General features: G+C 44.0%; 1 protein-coding gene across 3 annotated transcripts in view; it reads right to left on the minus strand.

Moving 5' to 3' along the window:
- LOC146203879 (erlin-1-like) overlaps positions 1-15195 on the minus strand; it is a 46340-nt gene extending 31145 nt beyond the window's left edge. The window contains exons 1-9 of one of the 3 annotated variants that reach the window (XM_084588952.1): positions 14983-15194; positions 14801-14892; positions 14693-14715; positions 14535-14615; positions 14245-14291; positions 13200-13261; positions 12106-12231; positions 9241-9373; positions 5257-5348 (exon numbers count right to left, since the gene is read on the minus strand). In XM_084588952.1, the coding sequence (XP_084445078.1) occupies positions 5257-5348; positions 9241-9373; positions 12106-12231; positions 13200-13261; positions 14245-14291; positions 14535-14615; positions 14693-14715; positions 14801-14885 (649 nt within the window). In that variant the 5' untranslated portion in view covers positions 14886-14892; positions 14983-15194. Of the gene's footprint in view, positions 1-5256; positions 5349-9240; positions 9374-12105; positions 12232-13199; positions 13262-14244; positions 14292-14534; positions 14616-14692; positions 14716-14800; positions 14893-14982 lie in introns of all 3 variants that reach the window. The other 2 variants (XM_084588951.1, XM_084588953.1) reach the window with 2 other exon arrangements.
- Between the last annotated feature and the right edge of the window lie 320 nt (positions 15196-15515).

The raw sequence follows: 15515 nt of genomic DNA on the forward strand, positions 1-15515 counted from the left end.
CAAAGGTGACGCGATCGTCTTTGGGGAAGGCACACTTTCCAGTTCGTGGTGCGGAGTTCGATATATCGAACGACTGGTGAAATTAAGTTCGATATATGACGCGGATTTCCTATACTTTTACATGGGATTTTCAAGGGGATATTCCGTGAGTTCGATGTAACCAAAATTCGATATATCCGGGTTCGATATAACCGGGTTCGATATAACCAGGTTCGACTGTATTTGCTCACAACGCCGATGCGGAATTTTCTGCACAACACGGCCATTAAAGCTGACACTTTAAAACAACATTAAAATGAACCACAAATATTGTGACAAAATCATTTCCAAAATCACAGAAGTTTTTGTTAGCAAAAAACTTCACATAGATACAATGTGACCATGAATACAACATGAGGAGGAGCTAGAGACTTCACAGAAAGTTAAAAGGCTGATTTAGCTCTGGTTAAACCTGCATAGAAGTGGAAGCTTCTTTTGCCTGCTACATTATTTCCCTATCACACCTTGTCAGTGTAGGGTGCTACATAATTGGAGACACTTAAGCTCACCCTTTAATACTATGACGTGAGAATGTAAGCTACCAGCCCACATATAAAGTCCCGCTTAACCGAGCCGTATGGACACGCCTGCGTCTCCTAGGGGTAACGTGAATGCAAAGGGTTCTGGCCGGCTGATTCTGATATCCCTCTCCCATATGAAAGGAGAGACCCGAGTTGGCAGCTCCTGCCCGTGGCATAGGGGTAATGTGAATTCAAATGTCATGGCAGGCTGATTCTAATGTCACCCTCCCACATGAAAGGAGAGGCCTGAATCCGCCTTTTGCGCGAGTTTTCTGCGCATGCGTGAAGTCGTAGCGGCGACCGATGGAAACACATTGAGTGGCGTCGACGGCGTTTCTCGGCGCCGCCAGTGCACGGGAGCTGGCGGCACCAGGCGGCACGGTGGCCATCACAGGCTTGGCAAAGCGATGCCAACCACATGTGCCGCGTACGGTTGCCACTGTCTAAGCGCGCCAAGATGCAAGACGCGGTTTTTCAGGTTTCCTTCGCCGAGCCGCGGCCAACAACGACGTGAAGCTACAATTAGGGCCACCAAGCGTCAAGATGTGAATAGCCGACCTTAGCTACCTACTGCGTATTCTCGACTGTGCGAAAAACACTTCGTTACAGGTATGTATGCATCTAAAGGAAACGTGCATAATGAAATGTATCTACCGGAGTTTGCACCAAGCCTGTAACCCACCAGTGATAGCCGCAATGAGCATTTGTTCGGCGCGTCTGATGGCAATGTATTTTGTCATTTGTTTTCTTTATGTGCGAAGGGGCCGGGTAGCACAGATATCACAGGTGGCTGTGTGCGCTAGACCGTAATATTTAGCATGTTTTATCGCGACTGCCACCTGACTAAAACGAAAAAAAAAATTGGGCGTTTGTTGTGATGCACCGCCGTTCGCGAGCCGAGTGGTTGAGCTGGTCATGAGGCTCGCGAACGGCAGTGCATTAAAATGCCGTATTTTTTTTTTTTTTCTTGTTAGTGAGATGGCAGTCACAATAAAACATGCTAAATATTACGGCCTAGCGCACACAGCCGCCTGTGATATCTAAGCTACCTAGCCCTTTCACACATAAAGAAAAGAAAAGAAAAGACAAAATGCCTTGCCTTCAGGCCCCGGCGCAACTAAAGCAATCACGCACCGAAGAAATCCTCATTGCAGCTATCACTGGTGCGCTACAGCCTGGGTGAAAACTCCAGTAGGTACTTTTCATCATGCATATTTCGTTTAGATGCATACATACCTGTAGTATCTGTGTTTTTGCCGCTCGGAGCACATGACGCACTTGACACTCTTGCACAACGCACAGTATTTTTTTTTTTAAATTAAAGGCTCGCCTCGTGCACGCCAAAGCATCCGGATTTTGTTCCTTTGGTGTACGCAATCAGATGCACTTCGTTAGGGAGCTTGATAATCGTCGTCTACGTCCAACCGTTTGCAATGGCAAGGAAACCGCCCGGCACAATAAATGAGTCTCCTGGAGGGTTCATGCTCGTTCACTTGCAGAGTGGATCGCTCTGGACGTAGAACAGGGTTGGTTCCTGACCGAGATGCGCATCCGATATGTAGGAGATTCACATGTGTCACGAAGTTGTTGATTCCACAGAAATGAACGTTGGAGATCCTTTCACAACAGAATGACCATTCTCTGCACACCGAGAACCTTTTCACCACTGCGACCACATCCGTTCTGACTCCTGAGGCCAGAAACCGGCTACAGCTCTGAATCATCCATTGCCAAAAAAATGCAGCGCGTTTCCTGCAGGTGTGCATTCCGGCCGGGACAATGCCCTTTTCACGGGGTGTGTATATGTGCCTCTCTGCCGATCTTCGCGGATGAAATCCTATAGCTGCACGGTTGTAGATGACGCGAGGAGGAAGCGACGCCCATTGCACCATGCCGGCGCCGCGGTGACCGCATTGTGCTCGGTAACTCAAGACACCCCGCGCATATGTGCCGCTCAAAGTCACAGGAGACAATTCCACCTAGCTCAGCAGCATCAACAAACCCCTGGCTGCTTTGCCCTTTGAGATCCCTCTCTCTCTCTCTCTCTCTCTGCCCCCACGCTCTCCTGTCTGCCGAAAACCTGCACGCTGAGAGCGTCTCATTGTCACGTCGAACACTGCCCGCGCTACACGCTCTTACAATACGAAGATAGCATATGCGTACGTGCGTTATGAGTGGATAGTGAAAACGCTCTACCTTCCCCCATACTGCGTGAACGATATGCTGCAATCACTGTCACTACTTTCCGCTCCGAGGCCAAACAAGGGGGGAAGCTTTCGCTTTCTACCAGCGTTGGCATGGCCATTTAGTATGGTGCGCTTTCGCGTCGTCTGCTACACTGCCGCTCAATGTGTTTCCCGCCCGCTCCCGCATGATGGCGCCACATCCTCGCGCAAAAGGCGGATTGGCACTCTTGCAGGCACCCATCGACACTGATGCTGAAGGCTCAAGTTGGTGTCCATAGTGAAGCTTCCGCTTCCAAAAAAGGACATTAAGACTATAATGTGACCTCGACCTGTTCAAGCTAACTGAGGTTGAATGCGCATTAAAAATATATACATATTGACAGCACGCAAAAATACGGAAGCAACCGATGCATCAATTTCATCTGAAAGTACACACACACACTTCAGAAATGCGTGTGGCTTCATCAAACGCATCTAAGCACAGCCACACTAATGCACGATGACTCCCAGGCCCTAGCAACCGCCGTTCCTGCTGTGCCACCACTGCTTCATGTTAAGTGTTGTCCAATCCTGCACCCTTTTCCCTTCATTCTTTTCACCACTCTGATCAAATCTTGCAAAGCCTTCACTCTCTCAATAGCCCGCGCCCCCTTCTTTCCAAGTTCTCAGCAGCCCTCTCCTTTGCCTGTGACTGCGAAACTAAGATCATTACAAAGGCAGCTTCGCTTAGCAATTCACTACATCTTGCGGTGAACGATACTCTACCTATCTTGAAAAAAAAAAAAAAAAAAAAAAAAAAAAAAAAAAAAAAAAAAAAAAGAGACTAATTACATTACCACTGCACTCTGATTCTAAACACAATGCATTCTTAAACAGGTGATATCGAAGAAAAAAAATCTCTTATGTTCATGAAATTACTGTATTTCGAGCTAATCTTTCCCACCGTGACAAATTTGAATAGAAACAGCCATGCAACTCAACACCAATATGAGATAAAGACAGAATGTGCACCCTCAGTAGAAAAATCGCTGTTTAGAATACGGATTATCTTTCAGGCTACTTTTTCTTCCTGTCTGACTGTTTTGCCCTGCCGTCCTCTGTAAAATGAGCCTGCGCAATCTTGTCCACTTCTCAATTCCCCTGCACAATGGAAGATCAATCTTTGCCTGGCTTTCCTCTTTGATACAAAGTGACTTATTTGCATTATTTACAGTTAGCAATGAGGTAAACCCCAAAAAACCATGCTGAAGTGACAAAAACATGAGTGAGAAAATGAACAGCTGAACTGTGCAAGACACAAGACGCAGAACCTGTAGAAAACAATACTGCATTTACTCGATGCTAATCCCCCCCTTATTTTTCATGACCGCAGTGCCTAAAGGCAGTGCTTAGATTCGAAAAAAATCTAAAATAGCTGTTGCGCTTAAAGTTCAAGCTGCAACAGCCTTCTTCAAACTCATTCAGACTTCCGTTACGGATGCCACACAGCTTACTACCAAACAAAACAACGAGGGCCTGCAATGCCTGCAAAACCTGCCAAGATTCACCAAATAGCCACCAATTCCAGGTCCACGTGACAACGCGCTGATAGAGTAATCGGAATCGCTTTCAGCTGGCATTTGCTGTCCTCCACTGTGAGCCGTTGTGTAGTTTCGGAAGGCAAAAGCACAGGAAGTTGGAGACCGTGCTGCTGATACTGCATCACTTCGGGTCTCCAATGGCTTCAGTTAGACTGAGTGAGCAAGCCCACTGGAAGCTTTTTTTGTACTCTCTTTCTCACAAAAAAGGGGGTGATTAGATGCACATAAATACATGCATACAAGGTAGAGCTGTGTCTCTGTACCTCAAGCGCGATGACATATAGCACAAACACAAGGTTTCAGTTTCGTGTCTCTTAAACTCATGCCATCACGCTGCAGCCATTGCATCTGTCAGTCATGCCATTTCGGGCACTGCTGTGCACGCCACTGGCCTTTCAGTTTTATTTCAGGACGGCGTCACGCCGTCGTAACACCTACTCATGTTTCTCTCTCTTGCATCCACGTGCTTCCTCCACTCATTGAGCATGGTGTACCGCTGCCTTTTTAGAATGCTTTCTGCACAGAAGCATATTCAGAACCATTTTTGAAGAGACACCTCTGCCACTGTGTCGCACGGCAGGACCGCGGGGGCATTTAGGGTTTTCAAGTAGTTCTTCGACACTACCGAAAGTGCGCTCAAAACAAAGCACTTGGCAAAAATGCGAAAAATCATTGATGTCCCTTAGCTTCCATCTCAAATGTATAGACTACCATATACCAGATATCGATTAAATAAAATTGCTGTAATGCAAACTGTATTCGGCATCTTTAGGAACATTCAATAATTCGAACAATTCGCATCTGGTCCTTTGAAGGCGAAACTGCCAAGATTTTATTGTAGTACCCAAAGCTCAAGGCTTCAGTGGCAACCCTCAAGTTCTGCAGTGCAATTCAAGCACAACAAAGCCACAACAAAACTTCTTCACTCACCGATGATGGCCTTTTTCCTGTCAGTTTCAGCATCTTTCTCCACAACCTTTTGCTTCTGCTCGGCTATAAGCAACTTCGTCTTTTCAGCTTCCCTGTGATATTGACAAAAGGCTATGAGCTCCAAATGATGCTCACTAATAGCAAAACAACGCACACCAATAAAAGATATTCTGAAAGCAGCTGACACAAGAAACCATAATTAAAAACCTGAGCCCTTAGGAAAGCATGATTACTGATACACAAATTCAAGATGCAGCACCACAGAAAAAGATATTTATCAGGCCTCTGCAAATGTTCATGTTTTGAGCTTGGACAGATTAAACACCCAATGCGTTTACTTCAACACATAAGTCAATATCTCAAGAACTTATTGCCAAATAATACAGCTTCAATATTCACAGATGCTGGTTACCCCTTAATTTCCTTTTCAGTTCATTCATATTTAAATCTGGTGGCTATCCATAACATGTGCTTTGGCTCTCGATGCTTTAAGCAACTAATAAGATGTTCAGATGAGCTAGCTGATGCGTTGTACTCGATTGAAAAATCGCATCAAGTGAAAGGTACACAGAGGGACAGATACAACATATGTAAACGCTACTTACAACTTTACAGAGAAATTAACCAGTATTTTGAGCGAGCACCTTAGAAATGCATGCCAATCAACAAAAAGCTACCCTTCTTACAGTGGTGAAGCGTGCCACCAATTTCAAAATAATTCATTATTGTTACAGGGTCTAAAGTCCAGACTTTCTCGTTCAGAAACATTAGTGAGAATGTGCTTACACAGCAGCAGCCAGCCACTTAGATAGAAAAGGCTTTAAGTTCTCAGTTTGATCACTGTGCTTTCTCAGCAACTTGGCTGCATACAAGCTACAGTGCTTTTGGTGACGACTGTGTTATTTATAGCCAATTAACAATAATGCAGATGTTGGTGCCATCCTACCTGCAAATTTAAACATTAAATCTTAGTGCAAAGCATAGTTAATGTTTCTCAATGTGCACAAAGCATAGTTAATGTTTCTCAATGTGCACAAAACATTTCTTTTTTTTTTTCACTGGTGACATCCTTATCCAGCACCATTATGCATTATGTGGCACCATTATACTTCTCTCGTTTGAGCATGTACTATGTATCCTGGAGTTAATATATCGCACAATCTCTAGTTACTAACAAAGGCAACAGTGCCCTGTCTTAGCTACAACATAATTTACCATTAGCTTCTTCCCTAATTAAACCTCTTGGATATTTAACATTAGCTAGCGCAAAGCTAGAATACGCATGTGCCACATGAGATGCTCACATTTATTTTTTGCAGAAAACTCTTAAATCAGTACAAAATCGTGCAGTCAGATTCATCCACTCAAATTCTTATAGTTCCAGTGTCACTGCCAGGAAATAGAAAATTAGCCTGCCTGACCAAATGATCTGGCTCAAACTCTGAGCGTCTTTCATAAATTTGATCACTTCCTCGTCCCAGATTTAAAACCAGCTCACGAAGTCTTCTCAGGGGGAGGAAAGCACAGCCCACTGCTGTACCGGCTAATTCGACGAACCTCATCACACTCGGAGGCCAAGGTGTAGGTGTGAGGAGGAAAGTCTCTCCTTCAATCTCTTTCCGTCTCTTCTGTCTATCCCTTTTGAATTTTTAACTGCCGTGCCGCCATTCGACTGCGTGCCATTCGCCTCGTTTTGAATGCTGTGTGTGTGTTCCGTGACCTCCGCCAGCCGCTCCGACTACAGTGTGCTGCTTTTGGCATGTAGACTTTGCGTCTCTGGTTGCTTTGCCATGCTGTTCCTTCACGCGCTCGTAATGTCATGTCAGTGCAACGACAGCTACAGCAATGTCTGTTTTTGTGCCCGTGAGCTTCGAAATCTGTCCCTATCTTGTCACACTACCCGCTCGGTTTCACTTGTGCAACTTGTGCCGACTGTCTAATGTCTTGAACCTTTTTGTATGTTGGCTCAGTACACACAGTGGTGATTACCATTTTTGCTCGAGACGTTCGTGCGTGGTGGGGCCGACTTGCCACTGCTATGTTGCACAAGGAAAGTGAGCGCCAGATCTTGCCTTTTAAGATGCCCAGGAGCCACCAAAGAGCAACGCTTTGTTTTGGATGGCACCGCTCATTCGTCGTCTCTTTGGAAACCTGTTTGGATATGGCTCGGATTGATAAACTAATCAAATTCGACACGCAGAAGAGTCGGTAAGTCGTGGGAGACCGTGGACCGAGTATAACAAGGGAAGTGCACACGGTGACTTTTTGACCGCGATTAATGTATACATTTTATGTATGTTGCGTTTTCACGAATGAAGCTCCAGTTTTAGAACAGATTACGTTCACAAGCAAATTTTCAATAAAAGACGTGCAAATATTCAGTCATGTATTTGCGCACTTCCTTATCGCTTCAGTGACACTGTTCACGTGCAAGGTTGCATGCATTGCCCACATGTGTGCGAGAGCTCTCGCAACTCCCTTTAATGCACTTTTTCGCCTACTTTGTCATTAGTGCTGCGAGCTGGTCACGCTAGATGTGACACTGCGACCAGCTTCCAGCAGCAATGGGAAAGTAGGCAAAAAAAGTGCACTAAAGGCAGCTAGCTCGTGTGTATACTCGCATACGACGTGCAATTTCTGGCGAGCACACACCAAACTTCCCCTCTTCCAGAGTGCGCTTGGAGGCATTTGGCTACGTGGATGTCCTCCCCCCCATGCCAAAAATGGTTCAATCCATAGTTGGGCCACCAGAATGTAGGGCACAATTGAAGGAGGAATTGGCGCTAGCACTGTAATTCGTGTCCGCTGGGAGGCATAGAAAGGTTCCGCCCTCCCTGGCCTTCCCCCCATTTGAACCCCTCATACTAAAGCCGTTTATTTTCCACACATATGTAGCACAGCGCACCTGCATGCTTTCTTTGTTCCGACAGCAATCGACTAGAATGACCTCCCTGCCGACGCCCCACTCCACACTAGCGCTAGCCAGTTCAAAAACTCCATTGGAAATACTATGCTTTAAGCCCTGCATCATTAATTTCCGTTCCATTCTGCATACTGCTTTCTATTTTCCCTCATGTAACATACCTTTTAGTGGGATTTGAGATGCTGAGTAAATAAACAAGCAAATGTGTTGCCACATTGAGTGCTAGTATTGCTAACGATAGATAATATGGCCTCAAACTTATGCCCGATACACATCTCTCGCAGGATGCAGAACACATTTCTTTTTCCAACCAATTCAGGAGCTGACACCTAGACAGCCATGCTGCACATGCATCATGTCTTCTACCAAAGCATATAAAAATTTCTTCAGGGGGATCTGAGTAAATGTCATGGAGGTTGTCACTTGCTTATTTTTTTTCAGCTATTATTTGCTTTCTACATAGACCTTATTGGGGGATATTTTCTTAGGAGAGAAACAAGCATGCATTGTTTCTTTATCTGAAATTCTGCGCTATACAGCCCATCACATTGTCAAAAGCAATCATACTATGGGACAAATATATGACCGTTACAAGCTCAAATAAAAGCTAATGTCAGCGCTGTATACATAAAAATTATGTGCAGTGTTTTTTCCTGCAGACAATGCAAACCTAAGTGTCACTACAGTCACACAATGTACTCCTTTCATAATATCTAAAGATCTCAAACTCTAACAATACATTGCCGACATGAAAGCAACGAAGAAGACTGACGTGCATTATTATTTCTAAAACAAGGTGTCAAAGCTGCAGGCAATTGGACAGCAACTAATCCCCTGTAATTCAGATCCAACACACGAAAAAAACATCTCGCCATACTGCTAGGTGAACAAACCACTTTTCGCAACATGTTTACAGCTACAGTCCAAAGCATACGATCTACATTAATACACTGTGAAACATAATTTGTCAAATGCCAGATAGTCATTTCCCTAAGGAAGGAACTACACTGAACACAATAGTTTAACGAGCATACCACAACCAGCCTCTGCACAAAACTCACATCATCTCATAGTTGCGTCGAATAGTTTCAGGAATTTTTGGCTTCGTCACTCGTACTGCTTGCACAAACAGGCCGGGTGCCATCATGTTCAAATCCCTTTGCAGGGCTGTCTTCAGGTTCTCATCGATTTGGTCTGCAATCAAAGCAGACAAGTTTTGCAGAGAAACAAGAATGAGCATAATATAAAAAAAATTGATGAAAAGTACCTCAGAAAATCTCAGGTTAGAACGAGAGAAAGAAGGTGGCTATGCAGTATTGAAGAGCACTGAACAAGAGTAGAAGGGAAGCTCAGTCTGGATCTGGGCCCAGAAGAAGACGAGTCCACTTGTTGAAACGTTGCCTCGGCTAGCGAACCGAGGCTCCGCCTCAACCTTTGTTCAGTGCTCTTTCAGAAAAGTCCAGTTACTTGAACACCACTGCCAAAATTTGAATCTGAATCACATGCTGTCAGCTCGACACGACTGAACAATTTCCAAAGTAATAATAAGCTCACCATCATTCAAGGCTTAAAAGGCTCACTGAACAAATTTTGTGCGACATACAAACACCGTTCAAAGCCCCCCATCGCAGCCCGCCAAAACACTTTAAAGATGATAGGCACATAATATTCAGTTGCATGTTTTATTTTTGCAATGGTTTAGTTTGGTTTTATAGGATTTAATGTCCCAAACAAACTTGGGCCTTAGTGGAGGACTACCGAAACTTCAATCATCTAGGTGGGTTTTTCTTTTTTCTTTTTTTTTGCATGCACTGACATCTCGCACAGTACCAGGGTGCCCTGCTTTTTGCTTCTTCACTCTTGAGACTTTAGAGCAAAGAAAGATCAACAAAAGTATTTATTTGCACAATATTTTGCGGACGTCCCGCAAATCGTACGCACTTTCGCGCTCAACGCAACCCTGCATCGGCATTGAATAGTGTTGTGAATTCATCGCCAGTGCTAGTTTTCTCCCCTTCTCGCACCCGACATGCTTCATCGGAGAATTGCACGCCCAGTGAGAAGAGCAGCTAGCTCACATTTGCCTGACAATCGCAGAAGCCGCGGGGTCCTTCTGTTGGCCACTTCCAGCTCGGATGCAGAACGACAGTGCACGAGTCAATGTGCTACGCTTGGGCCTGTTCCCATCTATCACCGCGCGCAGGTGCGCGTCGTGTCCGCCCAGTATTAGGTGCTTTCAGATACAGGTTTCACGATCGTCGTCATCTGGCACGTGTATTGTCTGCTGACAGTCGCTTGCTAGAGACACCTTTCAGTATAATTTTTTTTTTTTTCCGCTACCTCTAAATGAGTTCGGCATCCCACATTTCTCGAAAGTGCGACCGATGAGCTCATTGGGAATACCGGTCAAGCGTCTGCGATTCGGCTATAGGGCATGGCCAGCATGGCTGGAGAGGCCCGTGAGACACGTCCGAGATGCACTCGTTTCCAGTCACATGTGCGTCACGAGCACAGTGGCCGTGACAATCGCGAGGTCAGCGAGGTGAAACCGAAACCATAGAAGCAGTCGGCCAACGCCAGCCCTAGATAGCGCTTCCTCTCGCTGGAAGCTTGACGCTGATAGCGCTGATTAATAATGATGCCGAATTCGTATATCATACGAGGCTAAAATCTGACATAATAAAATCGGGAAAAACCCCTTATTATATGCGGGTTTTTACAGTAATAAGGATTCACTACTCATAACATAAGCAAAATATAAACATGCTTTATTAGTGCACCAAAATAATATGTTTGCAATTGCCATCTCAGGTTCTAGAAAGAACACCTCACTGAGTATGCATTCAATTTACATATTAGCACACAATGTTCCATGCAGTAACAATAGTGTCAGCAACAAAAAACAATCCAGGTCTTTTTCAGCAAGGCTTCAGAGCTAGCACAGAGTGAAAGTCAGCGAGAGGGATTTGCAGAAAGCAAAAATTATTCCCAATCTGACATAAGCTTCTAACTTACGGAATTTTCCCGTTCACACAACTTGGCCACAATTACTACCTTTACACATAATGTGTAAGTGCGACCAAACAACCCTGAATAAAGTTTTGGTCAGGCAGGCTTTCAAACACTATTCCTTCAAAACTAAGGTCAATATCCTTAAAGTGGCATCTGCCATGGTGGCAAGAGCATTTGAACTCTGGGAAGAGTTTGGACATTTGTGATAGCAATGTGCAAAAATGCCTACATAAAGAGGTTTTGGACCACACAAAGGAAAATCAGATAATCACAATTTATCTGCAGTCCTTCATAATGGAGCACTTCAGAGCCCAAAGCATTGTTTCAATAAATAAGAAGCTGTTCAGTCAACTCCTTCAACCCCAGTTAATTACTGCCAGTGTTCATTTTCATATTTGCAAAGACCAAGAGATGCACCGTAGCCATGCAATCAACAATTCTTGTCTGAAGCATCACATTTTCAACAGCACAATTTAAGGCTCCGAGTAAAACATCGGGCTGTATCTTGAAGAGCTCACAATCGAAACCCATATGGAATAATAAATGCCCACCCAATTCGCATAATTTCCTAGCCAGCAACAGGTCCATTTGGTAGCTTACTTCACATTAATTTAACAAATTTCCAAACTCAATAATGGCCACAGCCCCCAGACTTATAAAAGAACTGGTTAGTTGGTTCGTGGGGTTTAACGTCTCAAAGCGACTTAGGCTATTAGAGACGCCATGGTGGAGGGCTCTGGAAATTTCGGCCACCTGGGGCTCTTTAATGAGCACTGATACTGCACAGCCCACTAATGCCCAGCTTTTCGCCTCCATGGAAAAGCGGCCACCACAGCCAGGATTTGATTCCGCATCCTTGGGCACAGTAGAACACCCTAACCACTGCATCACCACGGCGGGGCCAAAGAACTTACCAAACAGGTTAATGTAGACCTCCTGAAGGTTGTGAACACTGCAGAACTGGTTTAACTCATGGTGCACCTTGTTGAAGATTAGAGTCTTGTCATAGTCAGCAGTGTAGTTCTTCACCATGTCATAAACTAAAAGAGAGGTTTTGCTGGTTACAAAACAGGTTTTAGGTCGTCATGAAGCCTCAGGAAATTCATTTTCTTTGCGTCATTGCCAATCACTGTAAATTCAAATATCAGTTCCATACTTGTAGTACACTTCACAAAGTTATAAAACGTTCCCTGTCAGCCACAGCAGTAGTTTCAACCATAAAGCAATTTCGATTCAATTGCAATCACTATTGCCTTCACTTCCCAAGATAATTTAAACATCAGTGTCTGGATCACCACCTTCGGACAATGAAGACTGCGACGAAGAAAGGCTTTTGTGACGATGGGCCAACGACACATCCATCACGTCCACCAGACAACATTTTTATAATCAAGGCCACCATAAAAAAAAAAAAAGCATTCAAGCGGTACAAGAGCCACATAACCTAAGCCACAAATGAGCACTGTTTGCCCAAAACGCTCATGATGAGAAACTATTGAACAAAGATGAGCTACGCTCGTCGTTCAATATGGTCCTGGGATGGGCTGCTCGTCCACAATGGCAACGGGGTTAAACACTGGTTGTGCTTCAGTAGCCCGGACTGGACGAGAGGCTGTAGGCTCCACAGTGCAGCTAAATACATCAACCATCATGCTACACTTCATATGAGGGGAGCAAACAAATTTCGCATGTTTGGAATGCTGAAAATAGTCAAGGCGAAAATACAATTACCGAAATATACATCCATTTGATACATGACTGTTTCAGATTTGCCTAATATAATCATTCAACATGCTGATTACATTACTCACTACCAATATTGCAACAGAGGTGAGAAAAATTAACAATAGCTAAACATCTCAAGCAAAAGTACAATAAAAGACTGCTTTAAAATTATCATTTTTGAAGATATTTAAGAGCTCAAAAATCTTCTTGAATTCCGCACAGGCATTTCTCAAAATTCAGATTAAGACAAAAGTAAAGAGAGAATCAAAGCAGAATATCTTACCACTGTCTGGGCTTAAGATATTTACAACTTCAATTCTGTCGAAGTAGATCATGACGCCACCGCTGGAATCAAACACTCGATTAGCTACACATTTACAGAGCAGAAAATTGCACAAGGTAATTGCTAGCATCAACCAGCCTATGATTAGTGAGACACCAATTGCAGCCCTCTACTACAAAGTTTGTAAAACACTACAAAAGGAATGCCTGCCTGAGATGGCCCTTATCTCCTAAGCTATTAATCCCAATAGAACTTTGCCTATTAAGTCCAACAGAGCCCCTCTGGTGCCTGTTGTCCTCTATTTGCTTTTTAAGATCATCACTATGCTAATAAAACCTGACAAGTAAAAAAAAAAAAAAAACAACAGCTGTGACTGCAAGCGTGCATAGGCTGATATTAACGACCTGCAGTATTCATACTGTTTTCTAACTCCTGCTATGACACCCTGCATCATTATGCCTTTCCCACAGTACAGAGAATTAGGAGGGGCAATAGCAGTTCTGGTTACAGTTGACATGTCTAGTTAAGCAGCAGCAATATTTGTGGTATAAGCAAAGCCTGGCTTGAAGCCTTATCATAAGGCTTCAAGCCAGGTGTTACTGAACGTGATGAATTACTGCCCATTGGTCAATGCATAGATACATGCATACACATAAACACACTTTTAATGCACATGAGGTTTAGCGTCCCAAAGCTGCACATCAGCAAATGAAGAATGTTTTAAACGAGAGCTAGTTTCATTTTAACCCAATGACAATCTTAAAGGTAGAAGAATATACATATAAGCCAGTAGGTAAGGTGTCCCACTGAATCTACAGAATAAAAAACAAAGACATGGAAGATAACAAGCACCTATTCAAGCTTCGTCACCCGACTAACGTACTCATATCTCGCTGCCCATAGGTGTTTTCGCATTCCGCCTTCATCCGGCTGCCGCGGCCGGCCCCTTCTACTCAGCTGCCGAACGACACCGCTACTGGGCAACGGCTGCGGGCACATATTCTTACTAGACGCAAGAACAGCTTTTCAATGCTTCAAAACGTACCTGGTGCCACACGGAACATTTTTGACCTCGTCTGTCTGAAGCGTTACCTGAAAAATAAGGCAAACGCTATTCTGAGCTGCGCATGCGATGTTGAGAAACAAATCAAAATGAGTTTTAATGAAGTCATTCAAAAGAAACAGTAATAACCACATTCCCGAAGACAAATTATCACATGTGGTTCGATCACACCTGAATACAGGAGGTTTCTTTTGTGGACAAAGATGTTCTTAGTAGATAGACCGTCTACAATAATATCATGCAATTTTTTTTTATTTCTTTGCCGAACCTACCTGAATTGATCGGTAAGTAGTGATGAATGGTATCATCATATGAAAACCTGGATTACTAGTTTGCTTAAGCAGTGCGCCTCCCTTGAAAAGAAACGTTATAATAATTAGGGAACATATCACGGCCACAAAATTTGCCAATGAATTCAACAGCGGCTTACCCGGTAATAAACACCAACGTGACCTGGAACAGATTACACAAAAATATTTGGAACATGAAAAGTGCTATATTATGGCACCATCGCAACAAACCCCAACCAGCGGCTCACCTTCGTCGATTTTGTGCAATGAAAAATTGACAACGAGGAACAACACAAATGCACACGTCAAGGCTGCGACTCCTGAGTTGGGCATTGTACACCTGGAAAACAGTATCACACATATAGCTGATTTTCGAACACCGCTTTATCATTATTTTTCGCTAAAAGAAGTCACAAACATGGGAACTCACCAGTCAAAGCTCTCACACCACAGTAAATTTTGGACCGATACCACTAAAAACGGTTAAATGCGCATACACTTGGACACAGGGGACTAGATTTAGGGACAAGCCGCATATACAAGCTCTATCAAAGCAAGAACATAACAAAAATAACTGTGTTACATTCACGCGCGACAGAACACTCCCGCTGTAGCGGTAACCAGAAGCTTGAATGTGTCTTGTTTTGGCCTGAAGCGGATAGTGCTGATCCATTGGTGTGTGTGGCCAGTGCGGCATTGAGGCAAGTGCTGCTTCAAAGGCGTTGAATATCAACTTTGTTGAATACCAGCCTAATTTTTGCCATCGCTGTTATCCCTAGGCACCTGCTGCAATACCATGCCTGTTGTTTACTAAAGGAGGCTTTCATTAAGGGATTTTGGATTTTCAAATTCGCCTGTGAAAGCACAGTTCAAAATTTACAAGTGAGCTCATGTTTAAAACTACAGTGAACTATATTCAAATCTATGTGACCGCAAAAAGCTGGCTGGACCATGACACCCTAA

Source organism: Amblyomma maculatum, chromosome 1, assembly GCF_055883805.1.
Source record: "Amblyomma maculatum isolate TAMU_Amacu chromosome 1, ASM5588380v1, whole genome shotgun sequence".
NCBI lineage: Eukaryota > Metazoa > Arthropoda > Arachnida > Ixodida > Ixodidae > Amblyomma > Amblyomma maculatum.